Raw genomic sequence first — 26,775 nt, 5'->3', positions numbered from 1 at the left:
GCATGGCTCTAAGAGCCAGTAATTACTCTAAGCCAGTAATCCCAATGGTCTGGGAGGCGGAGATGGGTGGATTGTTTGAATCTAGGAGTTCCCCACCTGTCTGGTCAAGGTAGGAAAAGGCCACCTCTACAAAAATACAAACATTAGCTGAGAGAGGTGGTGCTACTCAGGAGACTGAGGCAGGAGGATCGCTTGAGCCCGGGAGGTGCAGGCTGCAGTGAGCTGTGATTGCATCACTCAACTCCAGCCTGGCTGACAGGGCGAGACTGTCTCAAAATAATAGCAATAGTAGACCAGCGGGGTGGCTCTTGCCTGTAAACCCAGCACTTTGGGAGGCTGAGGTGGGCGGATCATGAAGTCTGGAGATCAAGACCATCCTGGCTAACACGCTGAAACCCCATTTCTACCAAAAATACCAAAAAAAAAAAAAAAAAAATTAGGTGTGGTGGCACACGCCTTTAGTCCCAGCTAATAGGGAAGCTGAGGCAGGAGAATCGCTTGACCCGGGAGGTGGAGTTGTGGTGAGCCGAAGATTGCGCCACTGCACTCCACCCCGGCCAAGAGAGCCAGCCTCCATCTCAAAAATGACAATAGTAATAATGTTCAGCTTAACCTGTGATGAGTGCCTTGATACAATCTCTTCATGAAGAAGGTCCACCAAAACAAAATAATAGTTATTAGCCCTACAAAGCATCAAAAAAAAAAAAAAAAAAAAATCTCTTCCTGTGTAGCCATTAGCCAACAAACCCGTGTGCTCAGGTGCTCTGACTGAAAAGCTTGCCCCCGACCTGGATCTGAGTCACATTCTGAGGTTTGAGGGGTTCTAACCCCACAGAATCACCACGAGAACAACTTCCACCTGATAAATCCCTCCTAACGCTGGCCCAGCTCCGGGACGCCTTCAGACGGTCTCTGGAGTTCTCAATGTATTTTCTTTTTTTCTTTTTTTTTTGAGACGGAGTCTCACTCTGTCGCCAGGTTGGAGTGCAGTGGCGAAATCTCAGCTCACTGCAACCTCCACCTTTTGGGTTCAAGCGATTCACCTGCCTCAGACTCCCGAGGAGCTGGGACCACAGGCGCGCGCCACGACGCCCGGCTTTTTTTTTTTTTTTTTTTTTTTGCATTTTAGTAGAGACGGGGTTTCACCATGTTGGCCAGGTTGGCCTTGGATCTACTGACCTCGTGATCCGCCGGCCTCCGCCTCCCAAAGTGCTGGGATTACAGGAGGGAGGCACTGCGCCCGGCCTTCAATGTATTTTTTTCCTTTAAAAAGTTTTTTGAGACAGCGTCTCGCTCTGTCGCCCAGGCCGGAGGCAGTGGAGCTCTCAGGGCTAACTGCATCCTTGACCTCCCCGGCTCAAGCGATTCTCCCGCCTCAGCCTCCCAAATTATTGGGACTACAGGCAAGCGCCCCCACGGCCGGGAATCGGCTCTCATTTCCTTCTTTCAGCCCAGTCTTCAAATCAGGCGTCCTTTCGGCGCACATTTCAGAGTGCCTGCGGGTCTCACCACTGTCCTTCCTCCAGGGCGTCAGGGGAAGTCAGAGGGATCTTTCCCGCCGTTCCGCTCCCTCTTCCTCCTCCCCTCCCTCCCCTCCCTTCTCCTCCCCTCCCTCCCCTCCCTTCTCCTCCCCTCCCTTCCCTTCTCCTCCCCTCCCCTCCCTTCTCCTCCCCTCCCTCCCCTCCCTTCTCCTCCCCTCCCTCCCCTCCCTTCTCCTCCCCTCCCTTCTCCTCCCCTCCCTTCTCCTCCCCTCCCTTCTCCTCCCCTCCCCTCCCTTCTCCTCCCCTCCCCTCCCTTCTCCTCCCCTCCCCTCCCTTCTCCTCCCCTCCCCTCCCTTCTCTAGAAACGTCGGGGCTTGAAAGTCTCCGCTGCCTCCCCCGCCCCCACCCCAGAGTCGGCTCCGCCCCGCGGCCGGCCGCCCAATCGACGGCTCCGCTCTGGTGCGTCACAATAGCGCCGTCGCGGCCCCGCCCCCGGAAGCCATACACAGAGGCTCCACCCTGCCGCGGTCCTTGCGTCTTTCCGGTCCGTCGTGGAAGGAGGTCTGCGCCGCGTCTTCCTTAAGGTGAGGTTCGTGGGGCACCGAATCGCGGTCATGCTCACAGGTAGCAGCGGGGTGGGGACGTGGGCTCCTTGGGTTTCTGTTTCCAGGTGTCCAGGGCGAAGGGCCGAGCTGGGGAGTAGGGCTGAGCCGGGGCCTAGGGCCGAGCTGGGGCCTAGGGCCGAGCCGGGGCCTGGCACGCCGTGAGCAGGAGGGCTTCCGGCAAAGCCGCGTGCACTCGACTGGCAGGCGCTGAGGACTGGGGCCGGCCGCGTTCCTGCCCCCGCCTCTGTTAGGCCCCGCCCCGTGCTCGCAGCCGGGGGTTTCCATGGTGATGGTCAACAAGCCTCAACTGCCTCAGCTACAACTGCCAAGTTCCCCACGTTCCACCCTCCTCTAGGTGCTCGGAGGGACGACCAGGGTTCCTGATGTGAGAGCGGGAACGTAGAGACTCGGAGGCCGAGGTGAGGGGCGGCCGAAGTGTCCGAGGTCGAAGGCCGCACACCCGGGACCGAGTGCCCTGGGGGTTGGAGACCAGGGGGCTGGGATTTGAGATTCGGGAGACCACCTGAGGTCCAGGGCCGCGTACCCGCACCCTGGGGATTGGGCCTAGTGGGGTGGGGATTTGGGGGCTGGGCCTGAGATTTGGGATTAGGGAAGCGAGATCCGAGTTCAAGCGCCGCTCACCTGGGGCCGAGCGAGGATTGCACATACTGAGGGGCTGAGATTTGGGTTGACGCGATTCGAGGTCGAGGGGCCGGTCCGTGGGACCGGCAAGGACTGGCTCCACTGGGATCGGGAGACGCAGCGTCGTAGGTAGAGAGCCGCACGCCCAGACACTGGTCCCACGGGGTGAGCACCGCGGCCTGAGATTTTGGAGTCAGGGGCGGCTGGGAAGACATGGCCGGCCGAGTGCGTTAGCCGGGCCTTCTGGTGGAGCGCTGGCGACCGTCGGAGGGCTCTGAAAGTGAGAGCAGGCCTGGAGCGGTGAGAGGCCCAGGCGGGAAGATGTCTTGATCCCAGGAGTTCCCAACCAACCTTGTCAAGATAGTGAAACTCCGTCTCTGTTAAAAATTTAAAAAAAAAAAAAAAATTAACCACGCGTGGTGGCGCGCGCCTGTTGTTCCAGCTACTCGGGAGGCTAAGGCGGGAGGGTCGCTTGCGCCGGGGAGAGGTCGAGACTGCAGTGAGCAGTGATAGTGCCGCTGCATTCCAGCCTGGGTGACGGGAGTGAGACCTAGTCTCAAAATACCAGGAGTAATAATACCTGAGTAAAATGAAAGCCGCGCGCTCACGTGGCCGCAGGCGCCGGAGTTGCAATAGACTGTAGCTGGAAGCTGGCTCCGCCCTCCTCCCACGCCCGGTTCCCTTAGCCCTCTCTCTCCGCCCTGGGCTCTTTTTCCTCCTCGGCAGCGCCGCGTGTTCTCGGACCACTGTCTCTGTGTTAGTCTCCTGCTCCTAGAGGTATGGTGTTTGTATTTGGGGTGGAAATCTTGGAGTCGTACGCGGTCTTCGGCTTAGTTGTCCTTTTTTTCTTTTCCTTTTGCTAGTTTGAAGTATTTTCGTCGATTCCGCCCTGCTTCTGGGAAACTTGTGGACCGGGCCTAGGTCCCTCTGCGCCGGCGCCCGGCTCCCCCGACCTCAGAGTCGTGGACTAGGGTTCTGAGGAGCGGGGCACCCGACTCGCCTTCCCCGCCAGACCGCCCGGTCGCGGGAACCCCTCCCCCCAGGCGCCTGGGACCTCCACTCGGCGCCGCGTGGGTCCCAGCGGGAGGGCGGAAGGAGAGCTGGGCTCGGCCTTCGCCCACTGGGCGCCCTTCGCTGCGGCTTTTCGGTCCCCTAGCGACCCCAGGACGACCTAAAACGGCTGTTTAGTTCTTGAAACTGCTCTTGGGCACCGGGGGCTCGGGCCGGCCAGCTGCGTGGCGGGACAGGAGGCGCGCGCTGGCGGCTGCGCGCGAAGGGCAACGGGCGGCGGCGGCGGCTTCCCGGAACAGCGCAGGGCGGGTGCTGTGCCGGGGTCAGGGCCGCAGCCTCAGGCAGCAGGGAGTTCCGAAAGCGTAGTCTTCTAGTCGTTCTGTTTAACAAGTCATCTTAATTCTTCCAAAAATACGCATGTGTAATTCTTATTATATTTTTAAAAGTTAAGTATGTATTTGTCTCTGAATTCCTAGTAAGGTGAACATTTTACCTGGGTTCTCCAGGTAGGCGAAAGATGCCGTCAGTTCGAGCCCTGAAAAGTGACCTCTGGTTGCTCTTTTATACAGAATTTCTAAATCATAAAACAAGACATTGTTACTTTTGATGAATATTAGAGAAAGTGCTTTATTCCTAAGGAAGAAGATCTTTTGCCTTGTAGATAATACCTTCCTGTATGCATTCTTTAGATTATTAGCGTCATTATAGGCCGGGCGCACTGGCTCCCGCCTGTAATTCCAGCAGTTAAGGAGGCCGATTAGGATAGCTTGGGCCCACAAGTTGGAGACCAGCTTGAGACAGGGTCTTGCTTTTTTGCCCAGGCTGGAGTGCGGTGGTGTGTTCTCAGCTTGCTGCCGAGGTCCTGTGCTCAAGCGATCCTCCCACCTCAGCTGCCCGAGTATCTGGGACCACAGGCGGTCGCCAGCACACCCAGCTAATTTTTGTATTTTTGGTAGAGATGGTGTCTCCTTACGTTGCCCAGGTTGATTTTCAAACTTTTGTGTTCAAGGGATTCTTCCCTACCAAAGTGTTGGGATTATAGGCATTCGAAAAAAAATTGTATTTACATGTTATGGTTTATTTTCTAATTTAAAGTCTTTTGGGGGGGGGGGCGGGTAGAGATCGAACCATTACTGTGTTGCCTAGGCCAGTCTCCTGCCTCGGCTTCCCAAAGTGTTGGGATTACAGGCGTGAGCCATCGTGCCCGGCCACTTTTTTGTAAACCGGCAAGTTTTCAGTTAAGGGTAGTGTTAACAAAGCTTTATTCAGGTAAAAATTGGAACTAATTTAAGGGAAAACACTGAGTAAATAGAAAGTTACTTCTCCCACTTGGCCAGAAGCTTGGAAAGCCTGGAGCGAAATGAGAGCCTGGTGGGGGTAGATAACAGTGGGGGTGGGTCCCCTTTCCGTGGAGGTGACTTTTCTCTAATTCCTTCTTCCCCACTGAGGTCTGGCTCTCTGCTCTTCGGAAGAACCACATTAGTTGACTCGTATTAGGCCCTTCATTTTCTAATTACCTGCTCAGGACCACTGTAAAAGGGGTTGCTATTAGCTCCATGTTTCAGATGAGAAAATGGAAGTTAGGGGAAGTCACGTGCCCAGGGACACAATCAGGATTGGGTCCCAAGTTGGACTGGGACAGCCCTCCTCTGCCAGGGCCCCTGCCCTTAGTTGCCCTGCGCTATGGTTCTTGTGGAGGGCAACAAGGTGGACAGAGGGAGAAATGAGCTCACCCCTCGCTTGTTTTACAGCAAATCCCAGACCAAAAAGATTTTATTAATAAATACCCAGTATTTCTAAGAACTTTGAAAACCTAACCATGATACTATTACCATACCTAAAAATACATTCTAAAATATCAAGTATCCAGAGTTTAAATGTCCCTATTAATTTTCTTTTGTTTATTTTTTGAGACCAAATTTCCCTCGTTACCCATGCTGGAGTACAATGGCGCCATCTCCGCTCACTGCAACCTCCACCACCCGGGGTTCAAGTTCAAGCGATTCTCCTGCCTTAGCCTCCCAAGTAGCTGGGATTACAGGTGCCTGCCACCACGCCTGGCTAATTTTTGTATGTTTACTAGAGAAGGGGTTTCACCATGTTGTTCAGGCTGGTCTCAAAATCCTGACCTCAGGTCATCTGCCCGCCTTGCTCTGAAAGTGCTGGGATTACAGGCGTGAGCCCCGCCAAATATTTTAAAACAGCTAGTTGCTTTGAGTCAGTATACAAAGTCACACCTTAGGTTTTGTAGATAACTTTTTAAATTCAAAGCAGCACTGTCCAACAGAAATATAAGGTGAGCTATAAATGTAAAATTATGTTCTCTAGTGGTGAAAGGGAACATGATTCATTGTATTAATAATTTAACCTAATATATATCCACCGTAGCATTTTGCATGTAAAGTTTTAAAACACTTTTTTCATTTCGCTATGCTTTTTTTTTTTTTTTTTTTTAAATACACATAAAGATGGGGTTTCACCCTGATGGCCAGGCTGGTCTTGAACTCCTGACCTCAGGTGAGCCACCGTGCCCGGCCTCCATGATCTTGAATAATTAAAAATGAAAAAAATTCCTATGAACCTGTCAAAATCCACTGAGTTTTGCACTTACACGTTTCTTACTTTTTTTTAAGAGAAAAACAGTATATATGGTGCTTTAATATACTTAAATATTTCAAGTGTGGTAAGTGGATGCTATATTAGTGATCATCTAGAGAGTCTCCTTTCTTACAGGCCCCATTCCCCCATGTTTGTCGGGTTGTCATGCAGCATTCCTTCCCCACACTTTGGGTTTTTCTGATTGCTTTTCCCTGGTGGTCTTTGAGTCTTTGTTCTTTATATTGTTTGTAAAGTGATAGTTACCTCTAGAGGTAGTTTTGGCTTTATATATTTACTTACTTAGACGGGTTTTCATCAGATTGATCAGGCTGGTCTCTTACTCCTGACCTCGGGTGTTCCACCTGCCTCAGCCTCCCAAAGTGCTGGGATTACAGGCATGAGCCACAAGGCCTAGCCTGGAGGTAGTTCTGATTCAGATCCAGGTTCTTTTTGGAAAGAATGCTTCTGAGATGCTGTGCTCCTACTGGAGGCACATATTGGTTGGTATTTTCTTTTCTGTCTTGTTACAACAGCAGCAATTGGTGATCATTACCTAGATCCATTATTTTCTTAAATGGTTTCCAAATTGGTGGTAATTTGATAGTTAATTACTTCTCATTTATTAGCAGGATTTTTTTTTTTTTTTAAAGAGTTGGGGTTTCACCATGTTGGTCAGACTGGTCTTGAACTCCTGACCTCAGGTGATCCACCCACCTCAGCCTCCCAAAGTGCTGAGATTACTGGTGTGAGCCATCATGCTCGGCCTTTTTTTCTTTTTTCTTTTTTTTTTTTTGTGGGGCGGGGGGATGGGAGTTTTGCTCTTGCTGCCCAGGCCAGAGAGCGATGTTGTGATGATCTTGGCTCACTGCAAACCTCCACCTCCCAGGTTCAAGCGATTCTTCTGTCTCAGCCTCCTGAGTATATTGGATTACAGGCGCATACCAGCACTCTTGGCTAAATTTTTGCATTTTTAGTAAAGATGGGGTTTTACCATGTTGGCCAGGCTGGTCTCGAACTCCTGACCTCAGGTGATTCATCTGGATTACAGCTGCGTGCCACCATGCCCGGCTAATTTTTTTGTGTGTTTTTTTTAGAGAAGGGGTTTTGCCATGTTGGCCAGGCTGGTCTCCTGAACTCAAGTGATCCGCCCACCTTGGCCTGCCAGAGTGCTGGGATTACAGGTGTGAGCCACTACCTGGCCCCAGTTCGCCCAGTTCGTGCTTGACCTAAACTCAGCATTTCTTTTTTTTTTTTTTTTTTTTTTTTTTTTTTGAGACGGAGTTTCGCTCTTGTTACCCAGGCTGGAGTGCAATGGCGCGATCTTGGCTCACTGCAACCTCCGCCTCCTGGGTTCAGGCAATTCTCCTGCCTCAGCCTCCTGAGTAGCTGGGATTACAGGCACGCGCCACCATGCCCAGCTACTTTTTTTGTATTTTTAGTAGAGACGCGGTTTCACCATGTTGACCAGGATGGGTGATCCCCCCTCCTCGGCCTCCCAAAGTGCTGGGATTACAGGCTTGAGCCACCGCGCCCAGCCGACAAGATAATTTTTTAAATTTTTTAAATGTTTTATAAGAAATGCTGAGTTTAAGGCCGGGCACGGTGGCTCAAGCCTGTAATCCCAGCACTTTGGGAGGCCGAGGCGGGGGGATCACGAGGTCAAGAGATCGAGACCATCCTGGTCAACATGGTGAAACCCCGTCTCTACTAAAAATACAAAAAAAGTAGCTGGGCATGGTGGCGCGTGCCTGTAATCCCAGCTACTCAGGAGGCTGAGGCAGGAGAATTGCCTGAACCCAGGAGGCGGAGGTTGCGGTGAGCCGAGATGGCGCCATTGCACTCCAGCCTGGGTAACGAGTGAAACTCTGTCTCAAAAAAAAAAAAAAATTATCTTGTCTTATACTTTGTCTCCATTGATACATCACTATGAGAAATTGCAGTGATTGAGTTTGAAATTATCAACTAGCATTCCTGAAATAAACCCAATTTGGTCATGCCATTGGTTTATATATTGCTAGATTTGGTTGACTGATACTTGGTTTGGACTTTTGCATCAGAGTTCTTGAGTGAAAGTAGCCTGTGATACTTAATGAACTGATTGTAAAACTCTTTTGGAAATGAAAAAATCAATTCCAAGTTTACTGTAGTTGTAAGTGTAAAAATTTAGAGCAAGACATAAGTGCTTTGTAAGTTCAAATAACCATATGGGATTGGGCTAGGAAGAAGATTTCTTCTCTTTTTCTCTTTTTTCCCATGATGGGGTTTCACCATATTGGTCAGGCTGGTCTCGAACTCCTGACCTCAGGTGATCCGCCCACCTCAGCCTCCCAAAGTGCTGGGATTACAGGCGTGACGTACCAAGCCCGGCAGAAGATTTCTTGAAAATGACACAGGCTGTATGTGGTGGCTCATATCTTTAATCCCAGCACTTTGGGAGCCCGAGGCAGGCAGAATGCTTGAGGCCAGGAGTCCAAGACCAGCCCGGCCAACTTGGCGAAACCCCATCTCTACTAAAAAGTCTGCCGGGTCTGGTGATGTGCGTCTGTTTGTAATCCCAGGCCGAGGCAGGAGAATCCTTTGAACCTGGGAGGCAGAGGTTGCAGTGAGCTGAGATTGTGCTCCTGCACTCCAGCCTGGGTGACAGAGCCAGACTCCCATCTCAAAAAAAAAAAAAAAAAAAACAGGTAGCCTCATACCTGTAATCCCAACACTTTGGGAGATCAAGGCAGAAGAATGGTTTGAGTTCAGGAGTTTAAGACCAGCAGCCTGAGCAAGATGGCAAGACTGTCTTTTCAAAAAGGAATTTTTAATTAGCCAGGTATGATGGTGCACACTTGTAATACCAGCTAATTGGCAGGCAAAGTGGGGAGGATCCCTTGAGCCCAGGAAATAGAGGATGCAGTGCTAGTGAGTTGTGATCGAACACTGCATACTAGCCTAGGCAAGGAAGCAAGACCCCGTTTAAAAGAAAAAAAAAAAAAAAGACACAAAAAGTCATCATAATTAAGGAAAGGAATTACATATTAAGACTCCTTTTAGATTTCTCCTGGTAATATGCTCCTTGTTAACAAAACTCTTCACCTAATACAAATACAGGTACTCCTACTTACTGTGTTACATCCCGATAAACCCATCATAAGTGATTTGATTAGAATAGTGCTATCTAATAGAATTGTGATGTTTATGACAAATACATATTTTTTCTACTTTAAGTTGGTGTTACATACCACATACGACTCTCTTAAAGTACATAGAATTCAAAAGTTAGTTTTTTTGTGATGTTTTTGTCTGGTTTGGTAACATGGTGTATTAGTATGCTAGGGCTGCCATACAGGCTAGAAGTCTTAAGATCAAGGTGTCGATAAGGTTGGTTTCTTCTCAGGCAGGAGAAATAATGTGAATAGTGGGAATTCCAGAAAGAGAAAAAAAGACACAGATGGAGACAGCAAGAGAAGCGATAAAGGGTAGAAGTGAATTTTCCTGGCTTTAGATAAGCTCGATCCTGTAGTTCCTATTAGGATATTTTAAAAAGACCCAGCACAGGCATATGTTGGTAAAACTCCTGACTTTAAAAGTATAGAGGAAACTGCTTTAGAAAAAGTATGTCCTCCAAATCTCTTAGCTTCTTCCCCATCGTTTTCTGTTTTTTTTCTGTTTTTATGTTAATTCTTTTTTTTTTTTTTTTTTTTGAGACAAGAGTTTCGCTCTAGTTACCCAGGCTGGAGTGCAATGGCGCGATCTTGGCTTACCGCAACCTCCGCCTCCTGGGTTCAGGCAATTCTCCTGCCTCAGCCTCCTGAGTAGCTGGGATTACAGGCACCTGCCACCATGCCTAGCTAATTTTTTGTATTTTTAGTAGAGACCGGGTTTCACCATGTTGACCAGGTTGGTCTCGATCTCTCGACCTCGTGATCCACCCGCCTCGGCCTCCCAAAGTGCTGGGATTACAGGCTTGAGCCACCGCGCCCGGCCTGTTTTTATGTTAATTCTACTTGATTTTCCTTTGTTTGAATTCAGTACTAACTTCTAAAATCCAATAAAGTTTTAGTTCCAGAAAATCTTTTTTTAAAAAAACTTCATAATGGAGTATCTGAAGTTGCTCCTTTTTTTCTGTTAAAATCATTATGGTTTTTGTCTAGCACTTCTTGTTCCTTTAAACCTGCCTAAGTCTGAGGTGTGGTGCATTATTCCTGGGTCCTGGAGCCCCTCTTCTGTAAACTGTCCTGTTCTTTTTCTCTGTTCACAGTTCCCCCAAGGCAGAATGCAGTGGTCCCTAGACAGCACAGCTCAGGGCCTGCTGCTTGAAACCTGACAAGGTGTCATGTTTCCATGGAGGCTTCAGGAAGAATTCCCATCCCAAGGGATGTACCTTCCTGAAGGTACTTTCTGTCCAGCTCCAGGGTTTGACTATGCACCTACTTACGTGCTGCTTGCTCAAGGGAGAGAGGTACAGGAGGTGGTCTGGGAAAAATAAAATCGATCTTGCTATCAAGTATATTTTTCTTTAATAGAATCTATACACACCCATTTCTTAGGTATGCATGGATCTTATTTCCAGCTAACTCCAGTTACTCTAAATAATGACATTTTCCCTCAGTTAAGAACAGAAGTTAAGTAGCAATTTTGCTTTTTATTAACATTTAAAGGAACATTTACCTTAGATACCTTGATTCTTGAATCATTCACAGAATGCAATCAATATCAAATAGGAATGGTGACTTGTTTTGATTGGTCAACATTTGTCTCTTACATTAATTTCAGTACAAACAGTATAGTTAAAATTTACCTAACATTAGTTTATACTACTCTTGATGCTTTTTAGTAACACAGCTTTTGGGAAATGAACCTGAGGGAAGCAGTGTGTTATTCACCCAGACTTAGCTACAGCAAATAAGCGAAGAACCTGATAGAAGGTAATGGAAAACAGTTTTCCTGTTGCATGCAGATCAGGACAGATCCTCTTTGGTGGATAAAAATGTAGTAATGGAGTAATCATTTAAAATATTAATATATGCTCCACATACAAGCTTCTCAGTCTCTAATAGCTTTTAGGATTCATGGGTATTGAATTTGGCATGCTGTGTGAATCGGGTTAGAATTCTCACACTTCAGATCCATGTGCCCCTGAAAAGTTAACTACAGGTGTGTGCATTGGTGCATTTTTTTTTTTTTTAATGGAGTTGGTTCAGTCTTGTATCATAATTCTTGAGTTTGTGACAGTGGGAGGTATTTAAGAGTTGCTGAATAGGGATTTTATAAAATTGCTGGGTTGGAAGAGCATTTGAGGTCATTAAATTCAATTTCCAATATGATTTCCAGCAGAAAAAGAAAACATAACAAATCGTTCTATGGTCTGCTCACATACTATGTACCAGGATGGGGAATTTTTGCCCCCAAGACCCATCTGTGCTGCTCATGTGAACAGATAAAGCTTCTACTGTATCCTAAATTCAATCTAAAGGATTAACCATGAGATAAGAATATGAATACAAAGCAACCGACACCAAATATATCCTAGTAAAAGGCTTTGGTAAAAATAAGAATTTGAACAAGTGTCAGGGAGATAATGTACAGAAAGAAAAAAGAATGGGCTTTTGTCTTTTTTTTCACTCTTTTTTTAATGGTTGAATCTGGGTGACAAGGCACATTAGGCTCAAACCTCCTAGGCTCAAGTGATCCTCTCACCTTAGCCTCCCCAAAGTAGTTGGGACTACAGGTGCATGCCACCAAGCCCGGCTCGTCTTTCCTTCAAAGTTTTAGCAAGTCAATTTCTTGTCTTCCTACTCTACTGTTACTGGACCCACCAAGGCAGGAACTTTGTCTTTACCACTACAGTTACTGCATCTTTTAGATGCACAGTATTTCTTGGTGAGTGAAAACTCCAGTTGCACCACGTTTCATTAAATGCCTTCTCACTGGCCGTTGAGCACCAGAACAAGCCTTTAAGGCTACCTTCCCCTGTCATCTCCTGCCATTGATCTCAGACTTAGCTGCAGCTGTACAATATGACCCCTGGCTCAAGTTTTCTGCACACATTGTTCCCTCACAGGCAGGAACCGGATGGTGACTGATCAATAATTAAAACTTGCCTTGGGGCCGGGCGCGGTGGCTCAAGCCTGTAATCCCAACACTTTGGGAGGCCGAGGCGGGGGGATCACGAGGTCGAGAGATCGAGACCATCCTGGTCAACATGGTGAAACCCCGTCTCTACTAAAAATACAAAAAATTAGCTGGGCATGGTGGCGCGTGCCTGTAATCCCAGCTACTCAGGAGGCTGAGGCAGGAGAATTGCCTGAACCCAGGAGGCGGAGGTTGCGGTGAGCCGAGATCGCGGCATTGCACTCCAGCCTGGGTAACGAGCAAAACTCTGTCTAAAAAAAACAAACTTGCCTTGGGCTGGGCAGGGTGTCTCTTTTATCCCAGCATTTCGGGATGCCAAGGTGGATCACTAGAGCCCAGGAGTTACAGACCAGCCTGGGCAACAGAGAGACATTGTCTCTACTAAAACTTTGAAGGAAAAAGTAGCCCGGCTTGGTGGCATGCGCCTGTAGTGCCAACTCTTGGGGAGGCTAAGGTGAGAGGATCACTTGAGCCTAGGAGGTTTGAGGCTAATGTGCCTGTCACCCAGATTCAACCATTATTAATCATGCCCAGTTTTTCCTCCATCTCTCCACCTACTACTTTATGGACAACTTGAAATTGTGCCACTGTACGCCAGCCTGAGCCACCGAGCTCTGACCCTGTCTCAAATAAAAAGGCCAGACATACACAAAAAGTAGAAACAAGCGTAATGAAACTTCATGTACACATCAGGAACTTTACTAATTACTAGCTCACAGCACATCTTGTTTCATGTGTATTTCCACTTTCCAAGTAGTTTAAAATAGATCCAAGAAATCAGAAATCATGTGCAAATACTTGCGGTTCTAAAAAGGGTCTTTTAAATAAATAAAATTACAGCATAATTACAAGATTTTTAATTTGTAATTCTGTAATATAAAATGTCACTGCTCACATTATTGAAATTGCTTTATAATTGTTATACAGTTCATTTGAATCAGGATTCAGAGGGCCACAAAATTGCTTAAGTTAGTTTTAGGAATTGAGTTAAAAAAAATTTTTTTTTTCCAAAAGATGTTTTTAGAATCTATACGTGAATTCATGGTCAAATGTGCAAACCCAAGGTATGTCCGCTAATTCCGTTTTAGAGGCGGTCTCCCGGAGAGGGGCTGTGTCTGACTTGGCTTCTCTTCCACTCTGCAGTCCCCGCCCCTCCCCGTGGCTGGCCCTCTGGACTTTCCCCAGGTCGCGCTCGCGGTCAACTCCCTTCGGGAGAACTCAGAGAACTGTCTTCCCGCCGCCCGGCCTCCCTCCTTCCCCCACTTCCTGTTAGGGCCCAGCGCGCCAGGCCGCGGGGCCGCACCTGCAGGCACGCGTTTCCCATTGGTGACATCTTGGCGGGCCCGGCGGTGGCACTTCCTCCTCTGCACCCCGTGACCCACGTCCGGCTGCCGGTCTCGATCACGCGGCCTCGGCTTCCCGAACTCCGGACCCCGCGCCTCCTTGGGGCCAACAGCCCGTCCCTGGCGTGGTGAGCTACAGCGCGGGTGCCCTGGCCCCGCCACTCTAGCCCCGGCCGCCCACCAGACCCCCTTTCGCCGCCACGGCCTCCGGGAGACCGACCCAGACCTGGGAGCGCTTTTTCCTTTCCCTCTCCTCTGCCCTGCTCTGCCTGCGGGTCCAGGAGCTCCTGCCCAGGCTGTGTTAGCCCAGCCGGCCAGGAAAGCAGCCCCCACCTAACCTCGCTCTCGCCCTCCCGGCCCAGGAAGCCCGCCAGGCGTCCCCTACCCTCCCCCACCCGCGAGTCGCCCCTCCCCCCGGGAGCTCTGCCGTCCCTGCCCCCCCTCCGCGCCACTCGCTCCGCCCCCGCCCGGAAGCTCCCGCCCGAGCCCGCGCAGGCCCTGGGGCCGACCTTCCTGCCCGGCCGGGCGGTCCCGAAGCTGCCGGCGCGACGGAAGGAGGCCCGGGAACGCCGCCGTCACCTTGTCCCGGGGCCTTGGCGCTGTTTCCCGCCAAAACACGCACACCGCGCGCTCGGGCCTTCCCACCTCGCAGAAGGCGTTCGACCCCGACCACTTGGATTTCTGTTGCAGGTTGAGAACAAAAAGATGCACCTGGACTTTCCCCGGAGCCCTCTGCGTGGTTGAGCTTCGGTGGAATTTCGGGGCTCTTAGCTGCCAGCCGCGCTTGCCTGATAGAAACAGAAACCAGTCCCGCTTGCCTCCCTGGTAAGTGTTAGAGCAGGAAACTTCGTGGGCCGTGGCCGGGTGGACTTTGGTTTGAGAGTGGAACTAAGTGAGAAATGGGCGCGGCGAGGCAGGATGCGCTCCTAGCCGCCTGGCGAGAGTGCTGCCCGGTCTCCGGGGAGTGTGTCAAGGAGTGGAGGCCAGGGTCCCTCCCGGGTTGCTGTCCTGAACAAAAGAAAATGAGGTGGGTGGTGCTTGAACAGCCCTGTTTACTCTGCAGATAGCCGAGCTAGTCGGTGGACTCGGGCGCGCCCTGTTTATCTTAATTGGCTCTGCCTGTAGGCAAGCGTTAATCCCGTCCAACCTGTAACACAGCGTGGAGAGCCGAGAGCGCTTTTTGGAAAGCAGATTCTTAGTCTCCACCCACATCGGTTGTTTTAGGGTCTTGTGTTTTAATTATCTGGTTGGCCAGATAATTGGCGCCAACATTCGCGCTCTGAAAACCGCCGGGTCCACTCTCCTGGGGTGCTGAGCAGCCCTCCCCTCCCCAGCGGTTTCCTGGCACTGCAGGCTGGGAGACCCGACTCTCCCTCTACGTGCGTTGGCGGTGCGCAGTGGGCACGGTCCACAGGCTCACAGCGGCTGGTCCGGTGGGTTAGATGGGTGTACGAGGACTTGGCTGCCAGCTTGGCATGTACCCAGAGAGGCCTCAGGTGTTGGTCTGCGGATCACGCTGGAACGGGGGCTGGGATAAACGCGGGAGGAAGTGGATCAAATCATTGATGACTGGCTTTTTTAGATCCTTCAGCAAGACAGATTGTTGAAGCCCCTTGCAAACCTGATTTCACAGTACTTGAAACTAAATCACCTCTGGAATAGGTTTCCTAATATAATGCTTTCCTTTTGTACACCCCCCCCCCAATAATTTCTCATGTAATACTGGAAATTTGCAAGACAAGGCAGATTCGATTATCTTCATTTAAAGATGACAGGTTCAAAATTAACTGATTTTCTTAATTTCACATTTCCAAAACTTCGCATGCAGCTTCGTTTTTAGAATTCCACAGCCCTCAACTCAGCCCATGTCCTTTGGGACAGGGTTATCACTGGGATGTTGGTGATCCTAGTGATTACGATGTATTTCCTACTGAAACATTTTAAAAAGATATTGCCAAATAAAACTGGAAGTGTCTTTTGGGGTGTGCCTCTACACTGGTTACAGAGGGGTTCCTCTAAGTCAGATTGAACAATTTCTAGCAAGCACCCTTGTCCCATGCTTGTGCTATTCCAGTGAAAGAGGAGTCCTACCGTCAAGTCTCCTGCGTTTGTCACTTCTCTACCACCCATTTCTCTCCCAAGTGCCCCACCCTCGATACTTAAATTTCTTCCTAGCACTAAGGGTCCTCGGTGTAGAAACTCAGGAATTGGCCAGGAGCAGTGGCTTACCCCTGTAATTGCAGCACTTTGGGACGCCGAAGTGGAAGGATCACTTGAGATCAGGAGTTCGAGACCAGCCTGGCCAACATAGTGAAACCCAGTCTCTACAGAAAATACAAAAATACAAAAGTTAGCTGGATGTGGTGTCCCACACCTACAATCCCAGCTACTTGGGAGGCTGAGGTAGAATGGCTTGAACCCACGAGGCAGAGGTTGCAGTGAGCCAAGAGGGAGCCATTGCACTCTAGTCTGGGTGACGAGAGTACAAAAGTTCTCAAAAGAAAAAATTCAGGAATTGAGTGAATCTCAAGACCAACAGGGCGTTTCCCTTCTGTTGTACTCAATTGTCCTGTGAAAAGGTAGGCTTCCAAAATCCTGTTAGGTGGATGGGGTGTGAGATTTAATTTTATAAACCCAGGGGTTATAAAGGGTTTCCCAGCTGTCTCCTGTCCTTATGTGGAGTTCTGAGCCCAGAGCTAGTGCCCTGTCCCCACACAGCCAATATTGCTGTTCTGTTAGGACAGTTCATTGCCATCCAGAAGTGTCTCCCACTGAAGGCGTCCGCAGTTGAAGGCATCTGCAGTTGTTTTTAAGGTGAGCTATTTTAAGAAGAGACCATTTTCAGCTGCAGTATTTATATTTGTTATACTCAAATTTACTTAGTAGCCTGAAGTGATAAAAGTTTTGTCCCTAACTTTAACCTTGAGCAGTACACCACAGGCCTCTTTTTAGCTGAGTATTAGTTATTGAAAAGCCTTAGGACTTCTGAGAAATGGAAAAGAAAACCAATTCTAAAGTGAAAAAGCAGTACATGTTTTCAGTGTACCACATGTATTTTGGAAAGGAATGGTCTCTTCACCTTGCTTTCAGAGAGAAAGTCATTCTGAAACAGTTTCTGATACAAAACACTTTATGACATGTAAGATATTAGTAGGCATTTTAAGTGATTCTTCTGTGAAATGTTTTTGTTTTTATGCTTGTATGTCTTTTTCAGCCTAGCCAGGTCACTGCATTCTTGAGGAAGGTGTTGACATTGACCCCCCCACCCCCACCCCAAACATGGGCAGCAGTTAATCCTGGCTAATCTTGGGCCAGCTGGGTCGAGCCTTTGCTGAGGATGAGGTCACAGTGGCCAAGAAAACAGGCACAAGCGTTTCCCCTGTAGTCCTCCATTGTGAATTTGAAGACCCCTTTTACACAAAATGCAGCAGTGGTAGTGGAGAGTGAGACTTAATTTGGATCATGAGAAACCCTTTAAGAAAGGTGGTGTATTTGAGCTGAGACCTTAAGGATTAGTGGGATTTAGGTAGACAGAAGGTTGAACAGAGTATATTTGGGGAGAGAATTAACTGCGTGCGTCACCTCCCTGAAGAAGCAGAAAGCCTGGCACATTCCGGGAGAAAAGAAAAAAAGGAAGTGATGTTAGCTAGATAAAAGAGTGTTGCAGGCAAAAGTTGGAAGGCTTGAGGGATCCTATTGGGCCTTTGGTCCTTGTTCTGACTTCAGTGGGAAACAACTGAGGACTTGGAAGCAGGACAGTGATAAGTTTTAAAAGAACACGTGAGCCATAGATGGGATGGCAGTAAGGCTTAGCCATTATGCTTGGTAAACTTTTAAAGAGATACCAGGTCAGGCATGGTGGCTCATTCCAACAATTTGGGAGGCCAAGGCAGGTGGATTACAGGGTAAGGAGTTTGAGACCAGCCTGACCAACATGGTGAAACCTTGTCTCTAATAAAAATACAAAACTTAGTTGGACATGGTGGCATGTCCCTGAAATCATAGCTACTCAAGAAGGTGAGGCAGGAGAATCAATTGAACCCAGGAGGCAGAGGTTGCAGTGAGCCAGGATCATGCCACTACACTCCAGCCTGGGCAAGAGAATGAGACTCAAAAAAAAAAAAACCCACACAGAGTAATTGCCAACAGGAGTGAAAAATAGAGGATGTCCAGGAAGGAATGTTTAAGATGACGATGATAATATTTGATACTTTTCTTGCCATGGAGATTTGTACAATAGGATCATGCAGTTTTTTTGTTTTGTTTTGAGACAGAGTCTTGCTCTGTTGTCAGGCTGGAGTGTAATGGCGTGATCTCGGCTCATTGCAACCTCAGCCTCTGAGTAGCTGGGACTACAGGTGTGCACCACCATGCCCAGCTAATTACTGTATTTTTAGTAGAGACAAGGTTTCACCACGTTGGCCAGGATGGTCATGATCTCTTGACCTTGCGATCCACCTGCTGTGGCCTCCCAAAATGCTGGGATTGCAGGCATGAGCCACTGTGCCTCGTTGGTGTTTTGTTTTTTTGTTGTTGTTGTTTTTTTTTTAGAGAGAGTCCTGCTCTGCCTCTCAGGCTGGAGTGCAGTGGCATGATCTCTGCTCACTGCAGCCTCGTCTCCTGGGTTCAAGCGATTCTCTTGCCTCAACCTCCTGAGTAGCTGGGATTACTGGTGTCGACCGCCATGCCCAGCTAATTTTTGTGTTTTTAGTAGAGGCGGGGTTTCACCATGTTGGTCAGGCTGGTCTCGAATACCTGACTTCAGGTGATCCACCCTCCTCTGGGATTACAGGCATTGAGCCACATGCCTGGTTTTGATCATGCAGTTTTAATGGTGGGGAGTGGAAGTGACAGTAGAGGCCTTTCGACATGATTTTACTGAACAAAACAAGTAGCTGGAGGCAAGATTGGCACAGGGAAGGTATGTTATGATTTGGATAGAACTGAGCATGCTTAATTACCAAGGAGATAGTGCTCAGTGGAGAAAGGGGAAAGAAAGAATAAAGCATTAGAATTAGAGTATGTGAGGTGGGACCCAGAGCAGAGGCTGTAGTTCATGATCTCTGCTGTAAGAGGGGCCCACTCCTTGCTTACAAACTCCTAGACTCTGACTTGACAAAGTCCACTTCCAAGAGGAATGTCAACCAGCTGGAGAGGGGGTGAAAATCTTACCTAAGGCCACTGGAGACATCTGAAGGGCTTTGGACAAGCAGGGGGTGTTGGGGTAGGACAGTGGGCGATATTCAGGGCCTGTTTAAGGATGTTCACCCTGGTTTCCTTTTTCTTTCTTTTTTTTTGAAACGGAGTTTGGCTCTTGTTACCCAGGCTGGAGTGCAATGGCGCGATCTTGGCTCACCGCAACCTCCGCCTCCTGGGTTCAGGCAATTCTCCTGCCTCAGCCTCCTGAGTAGCTGGGATTACAGGCACACGCCACCATGCCCAGCTAATTTTTTTGTATTTTTAGTAGAGACGGGGTTTCACCATGTTGACCAGGATGGTCTCGATCTCTCGACCTCGTGATCCACCCGCCTCGGCCTCCCAAAGTGCTGGGATTACAGGCTTGAGCCACCGCGCCCGGCCCTGGTTTCCTTTTTCTATTCTTCAGTCAGTCTCGCTCTATTGCCCGGGCTGGAATGCAGTGGTGCAGTCTCCCTCACTCAAAACTCCGTTTCCTGGGTTCAGGCAATATTCTTGCCTCAGCCTCCCAAGTTGCTGGGACTACTCGCGCCTTCCACTATACCCAGCTAGTTCTTCGTGTTTGTAGTCAGGTGGGGTTTTGTCATATTGCCCAGGCTGGTCTTGAACTCATGACTTCTAATGATCCACCCACCTCTGCCTCCCAAGTTGCTAGGATTGTAAGCTGGAGCCACTGTGCCCAGCCTCACTCTGATTTTCTACAGTATTTCACAACTAGGGGGCAGCACTAGCCACCAGAGAACATTTGGAAATGTCTGGGGACACTTGGTTGTCAGAACTGGGAAGACGGAGGGTGCTACTGGCATCTAGTGGGCAGAGACCAGGGATGCAGCTAAACATACTACAGTACCTGAACCTGCCCCCACAACTGTCTGGTCCAAAGTGTCAGTAGTCCTGAGGCTGAGAAACCTTAGCCTAGAGGCTGCTGTGACCTTGTTCGGACAGATCAGCATGTTACTGTCACCATACACTGCTGCAGGGGGTTTAGATAAGGCCTGGAGAGGCTAAACCTCAGTGTGTGCTGCAGATCCAGAGCACAGTTTGAAAATTGGAGATAGGATTACTTATGCCCAGTCCTTTGCCCTTCAGGATAATTTTATGTACGTAGTATTAATACATTTGAAGTGTGCAGTGAGCAATACAGGTTAGGCTCCCATTGACTGTCTTCCCTGAGACTTGCATATCCCACTCATTAGCAGGGGTGACATCTTTTACCTAAGCTGTATACTTTCACAACCCTTTGGATTCCAAATCACAGTTTGTGGATAAATGCCTGGTGTTCGGTCTCGGTGATATGTTCAGGATATTATGTACAGTTCTGTTTCATTGGTGCCATTACACTGTTATTGGGAGACATGTCTTGTTTTTTTGAGACAGTTTCGCTCTTGTTACCCAGGCTGGAGTGCAATGGCACAATCTCGGCTCACCGCAACCTTTCTCTCCTGGATTCAAGCAATTCTCCTGCCTCAGCCTCCCGAGTAGCTGGGACTACAGGCGTGCGCCACCATGCCCAGCTAATTTTTTTGTATTTTTAGTAGAGATGGGGTTTCACCATGTTGACCAGGATGGTCTCGATCTCTTGACCTCGTGATCCACCCGCCTTGGCCTCCCAAAGTGCTGGGATTACAGGCATGAGCCACCGCGCCCGGCCTATGTCTTGTTTTTATAATCTAGTGTAGACACAGGTAAAGTTAAGATTTACAAAGTTACCCTTTTAGACATTGGCAATTTGAAATGACCAAGCACTGTATGAGAATTAAATGTCATTTACAATAGCTACATCAAACTTTAAAATTACTAAATAACTTGTTACTAATTGTTTTCCCTGATGCTAGTGCAGTTGAGCATTTCATTTATGATTACAAATTTGCCTTTCCTTTTCTTAAATTATATCTATACTTTTTGTCTGTTTTTTAAATTGTGGGGTTTATTAATGGAGCTTTTTTCCCCCAAATGATGAGCCCATATTTCTTGAAAATGCCACCAGCTATAGCTATTATGGTTGATGTGAAATGACACTTTGAAACATTAGATTTCCAGCCAGGCATGGTGGCTTACACCTGTAAATCCCAGCACTTTGAGAGGCTGAAGCTGGCAGATCACTTGAGGTCAGGAGTTCAAGACCAGCTTGGCCAACATGGTGAAATCCTGTCTCTACTAAAAGAAAAATTAGCCAAGTGGCACAGTCTTGTAATCCCAGCTGCTTGGTGGGGCTAAGGCATCCTTAGTGGGGCTTAGGCAGGAGAACCACTGGAACCTGGGAGGCAGAGGTTGCAATGAAATGAGATGGCGCCACTGCATGCCAGCCTGGGAGACAGAGCGAGACTTTGTCTCAAAAAAAGAAAAGAAAAAAAGATTTCCATTATACCCTGCTCATTTTCGGCATTATTTTTGACACCCCATACTGCAGTATTTTTCTTGCTTGTAGATACGTTAATATGCTGTAGTTTGGGTCAGCTACTCCTCTTTCTCAGAAGACTGCCTTCCAGAGTGTGATTGGCCTTACTCTTTTTTTTTTTTTTTTTGAGACGGAGTTTCGCTCTTGTTACCCAGGCTGGAGTGCAATGGCGCGATCTCGGCTCACCACAACCTCCGCCTCCTGGGTTCAAGCAATTCTCCTGCCTCAGCCTCCTGAGTAGCTGGGATTACAGGCAGGCGCCACCATGCCCAGCTAATTTTTTGTATTTTTAGTAGAGACGAGGTTTGACCATGTTGACCAGGACGGTCTCGATCCCGACCTCGTGATCCACCCGCCTCAGCCTCCCAAGGTGCTGGGATTACAGGCTTGAGCCACCACGCCCGGCTGGCCTTACTTTTTTGAGTTTGGACTTCAAGTTCCATGTACCACCCTGGTGGCAAGGGCATTTCTCAGCTCTCTTGTGATATCATCCCTTTCTTCCCAATGCCGTCTTCCAGATGTTCAGCAAAAGGCAGCAATTCTGCTGTATTTTATGTGAACCTGTGAATCATCTTACCTGGTTTCTCAATTTACTTGTAGTGCACATAACTTAATTCTGCTGGTGAATTGGTCTGCTTGTCTGTATATGTCATCAGTTTGGCCTCACATTTGATTGGTATTTACTTTGAATTGACAATTTAGAAGCAAAATGATACCTCCATGGACATTGGAAGCCATTGCTGCCCATAAGTGAACTGCCACATTTCGTCATGATAAATAGTGGAATAAATATAAGAAGAAAATGTGATTGCTCTAACCTGACTGAAACTTACATTCCTCTGTTCAAGGCACCAGGTTCACATGCATTGTCCTGCCTTGTAGACTCCTGATTTTTCAAACTGCCTGTGAAAAAAATCTTGTTAATTTTTTGAGAGATCTGAATTTTATTTCTCAAATATATTTGGTGTATTTATTAACGTCCTACTACCTCCCTCATCTGTAAAAGAGGGAAAATTACTATCGCATATTTTCTTATACATATTAAATAAATTTGTCATTTTTGTTTTTGTTTTTCAGCCATAAAAAAGCCACACCCAAGATCACCTGACACCCATCCTGTCAAGTGTCCATGATGCTGGGCCCTGAGGGAGGTGAGGGCTTTGTGGTCAAGCTCCGTGGCCTTCCCTGGTCCTGCTCTGTTGAGGACGTGCAGAACTTCCTCTCTGACTGCACGATTCACGATGGGGCCGCAGGTGTCCATTTCATCTACACTAGAGAGGGCAGGCAGAGTGGTGAGGCTTTTGTGGAACTTGGATCAGAAGATGATGTAAAACTGGCTTTGAAAAAAGACAGGGAAAGCATGGGCCACCGGTACATTGAGGTGTTCAAGTCCCACAGAACCGAGATGGATTGGGTGTTGAAGCACAGTGGTCCCAACAGTGCCGACAGCGCCAACGACGGCTTCGTGCGGCTTCGAGGACTCCCATTTGGATGCACAAAGGAAGAAATTGTTCAGTTCTTCTCAGGGTTGGAAATCGTGCCAAACGGGATCACATTGCCTGTGGACCCCGAGGGCAAGATTACAGGGGAAGCATTTGTGCAGTTTGCCTCCCAAGAGTTAGCTGAGAAAGCTCTAGGGAAGCACAAGGAGAGGATAGGGCACAGGTACATCGAGGTGTTTAAGAGCAGCCAGGAGGAAGTTAGGTCATACTCAGATCCCCCTCTGAAGTTCATGTCCGTGCAGCGGCCGGGGCCCTATGACCGGCCCGGGACCGCCAGGAGGTATATTGGCATTGTGAAGCAGGCAGGCCTGGAGAGGATGCGGCCCGGTGCCTACAGTGCAGGCTATGGGGGCTATGAGGAGTACAGTGGCCTCAGCGATGGTTATGGCTTCACCACCGACCTGTTCGGGAGAGACCTCAGCTACTGTCTCTCCGGAATGTATGACCACAGATATGGCGACAGTGAGTTCACAGTGCAGAGCACCACAGGCCACTGTGTCCACATGAGGGGTCTGCCGTACAAAGCGACCGAGAACGACATTTACAACTTCTTCTCTCCTCTCAATCCTGTGAGAGTCCATATTGAGATCGGCCCAGATGGAAGAGTGACGGGCGAAGCAGATGTTGAGTTTGCTACTCATGAAGAAGCTGTCGCAGCCATGTCCAAAGACAGGGCCAACATGCAACACAGATACATAGAACTCTTCTTGAATTCGACAACAGGGGCCAGCAATGGGGCATATAGCAGCCAGGTGATGCAAGGCATGGGGGTGTCTGCCGCCCAGGCCACTTATAGTGGCCTGGAGAGCCAGTCAGTGAGCGGCTGTTACGGGGCCGGATACAGTGGGCAGAACAGCATGGGTGGATATGACTAGTTTTGTTAGGAACATTTGAGTTACTTCAATCAAATTTTACACAGGCAGCCAACAAGCAGTTAAGAGCAGTTATAATAGAGGAAGCTGTGGGACCCATTTTGCACCATGAGTTTGTGAAATCTGGATTAAAAAAAATTACCTCTTCAGTGTTTCTCATGCAAAATTTTCTTCTAGCATGTGATAATAAGTAAACTAAAACTATTTTCAGCTTTTCTCAATTAACATTTTGGTAGTATACTTCAGAGTGATGTTATCTGAGTTTAAGTAGTTTAAGTATGTTAAATGTGGACCTTTTACACCACATCACTGAACACACTGGGGAGACGTGCTTTTTTGGAAAACTCAAAGGTGCTAGCTCCCTGATTCAAAGAAATATTTCTCATGTTTGTTCATTCTAGTTTATATTTTCATTTAAAATCCTTTAGGTTAAGTTTAAGCTTTTTAAAAGTTAGTTTTGAGAATTGAGACACAATACTAATACTGTAGGAATTGGTGAGGCCTTGACTTAAAACTTTCTTTGTACTGTGATTTCCTTTTGGGTGTATTTTGCTAAGTGAAACTTGTTAAATTTTTTGTTAACTAAATTTTTTTCTTAAAATAAAGACTTTTTCACAATGACTGGCACAGATTATCTGCTCAGCAAAAGATAGCAAAATGGGTGGTTGAAGATAATTCATTTTAATCGTAATGTATTTTAGTGTGAATTTAAAAATAATTTCATACATCAAATCTATGATCTCCCTTATATTCTTATGATGAGGCTAAATAAAAGTCTAATAAAAATGTTAAATATGTGAATGGTGGAAATGGTGACTAGCAACACACATTCCGGGAAGCATCAAATGGACACATGCGGCCCCAGCCACCTGTAACGTGCATGGTTCTAAACCATTTGGAATTTCCTACTAGGCCCTTGATGCTGGAGTCACAGATGATAGCTAGAGAGCTTAAGCTATTATGTCTAGTTTTTATAAAATCTGATTTACTTTTTTGGGGGGGATCAGGCTCGTGAATTTTGTAGGCATGTGTTTGCGATTTAGGTTATGGCAGGATACACACATCAAACTTGAAACCTGTTTTCAAACTGCTGTCCACCTTAGCAAAAGAAAGCAGTGCTTAAATTCAGGCAGCTTTACATGTGTCACAGTTTGTTTTTTTCTTTTTTTTTTTTTTAACACGTAGTTTCTGTTGCCCAGGCTGGAGTGTGATGGCACAATCTTGGCTCACCACAACCTCTGCCTCCTGGGTTCAAGTGATTCTCCTGTCTCAGCCTCCTGAGTAGCTGGAATTACACATACCTGGTTAAGGAAGTGGAGTTTCTCCATGTTGGTTTGGTCATTATTCAGCTTTATTTTCCCACTTAAGTAGCTGTATGTTGTAACTTAATGTATTATGATTTTACCAGTATTGAGGGTCATTACTGAGTTCATTTAAAGAGTAAACGCTTTTGATTAAATCCTTGAAAATTGCGTTAAAAATTAGGTCTGAAGTCTTCAGCCTTTTCTAGCCTCATTGGGCTTCAGACGCTCAGTTTAGTGCAGCTCTTTCTGTTCTGCACGTTTGGATACCCTGATGTGAGGGCAGCAGCATTACCAAGAATGGCAGGCTAGGGGAATGCAGGCAGGCACTGGGAAGACTGGCATGGGGGAACCCAGGGAGAACAGTGTCCCTGCTGTAGCCTTGATCAGGGATTTCTCCCCACCCATGGGTCCACCATGCTTCAGTTGTCAGCACTGCATGGGGAAGCAGAGGCCTACAGGTTGTAAGAGACCCAGAGAAACAGGCGGAATTCCAGCTGCAAATGGGGTTGGAGTGCCATGAAGTAGAGACGGGGTTTCACCATGTTGACCAGGATGGTCTCGATCTCTTGACCTCGTGATCCACCCGCCTCGGCCTCCCAAAGTGCTGGGATTACAGGCTTGAGCCACCGCGCCCGGCCGATGAGGAAGATTTCTAACAGGACCTTCACACACCCATGAAAGTCTCTGCTGGATTTGGTATGCACGTATGGAAAGGGCTTCAGATGACCTGATATCCCAAGGTAACATGGACAGCAGAACATCCCCTTTCTCCAGGATTGTTAACTGTCAGGGAGGGGCAGGTCTCCCTGTTTACCAGGCTGGAGCCTAGTGACATGATACTGTCTCACTGCAGTGTTAGCCTCCCATGCTCAAGTTATCCTCCCAACTCAGCTTCCCAAGTAGCTGGAACTGGAGGTGCACACCACTATGCTCAGCTAATTTTTTTTTTTTTGAGATGGAGTTTCGCTCTTGTTACCCAGGCTGGAGTGCAATGGCGCGATCTCAGCTCACCGCAACCTCTGCCTCCTGGGTTCAGGCAATTCTGCCTCAGCCTCCTGAGTAGCTGGGATTACAGGCACACGCCACCATGCCCAGCTAATTTTTTGTATTTTTAGTAGAGACGGGGTTTCACCATGTTGACCAGGATGGTCTCGATCTTTTGACCTCGTGATCCACCCGCCTCGGCCTCCCAAAGTGCTGGGATTACAGGCTTGAGCCACCGCGCCCGGCTTTTTTTTTTTTTTTTTAAGAGAGACTTGGTCTCACTATGTTGCCCAGGCCAGTCTTGAATTCTTCAGCTCAAGCAATCTGTGTGCTTCAGCCTCCCAAAGTTTTGGAGTTAAGGCATGTACCATGGCAACTGGCCAGGCCTGCTGCCTGTGTTTTTTTGTTGTTGTTGCTACCCTCTACACTCTATGCTGCCTCTTTCTATAAATGAAGTTTCGCTGGTGCACAGCCATGCCCATTTGTTAATGCCATCTATGGCTGCTCAGGTGCTACAGCAGGCAGGGATATGGGTAGTTTGATCAGAGATCCCATGGCCCACACCTAAAATAGTTACTGACACTACAGAAAATGTTTTTCAATCAGTGGCCTTGGGCATGACTAGGGCATTCCTTCCAGAGTAATGGTCAAGATACTCCATCTTATGTTGTAGAGCCCCAAATTCAGCCTTGTGTACCTGATGTGTAGCTGATGCCAAA

At 48.1% G+C, this 26,775-nt stretch overlaps 1 protein-coding gene across 5 annotated transcripts; it reads left to right on the top strand.

Moving 5' to 3' along the window:
- Positions 1-1,998: 1,998 nt before the first annotated feature.
- Positions 1,999-24,389, top strand: HNRNPF (heterogeneous nuclear ribonucleoprotein F). Of its 5 annotated transcripts, none has more exons than XM_010340631.3 (3): positions 1,999-2,065; positions 14,491-14,625; positions 22,472-24,389. In XM_010340631.3, the coding sequence occupies exon 3, from the start codon at positions 22,524-22,526 to the stop codon at positions 23,769-23,771; it is 1,248 nt and encodes a 415-aa protein (XP_010338933.1). In that variant the 5' UTR covers positions 1,999-2,065; positions 14,491-14,625; positions 22,472-22,523; the 3' UTR covers positions 23,772-24,389. The 5 variants fall into 5 exon arrangements, with proteins under 5 accessions (XP_010338933.1, XP_010338936.1, XP_010338935.1 ...); XM_010340633.3 differs by lacking the exon at positions 1,999-2,065 and adding an exon at positions 2,374-2,505; XM_010340632.3 differs by lacking the exon at positions 1,999-2,065 and adding an exon at positions 2,724-3,505.
- Positions 24,390-26,775: the final 2,386 nt, after the last annotated feature.

Source organism: Saimiri boliviensis, chromosome 12 (assembly GCF_048565385.1).
Source record: "Saimiri boliviensis isolate mSaiBol1 chromosome 12, mSaiBol1.pri, whole genome shotgun sequence".
Lineage (NCBI taxonomy): Eukaryota > Metazoa > Chordata > Mammalia > Primates > Cebidae > Saimiri > Saimiri boliviensis.
Note: the sequence above shows the minus strand (reverse complement) of the source record. Positions and strands in the feature narration are given on the sequence as shown.

Excerpts from the sequence above, each read along its gene's own strand:
- HNRNPF (XM_010340634.3), top strand. The coding sequence starts at position 22,524 with ATGATGCTGGGCCCTGAGGGAGGTGAGGGCTTTGTGGTCAAGCTCCGT.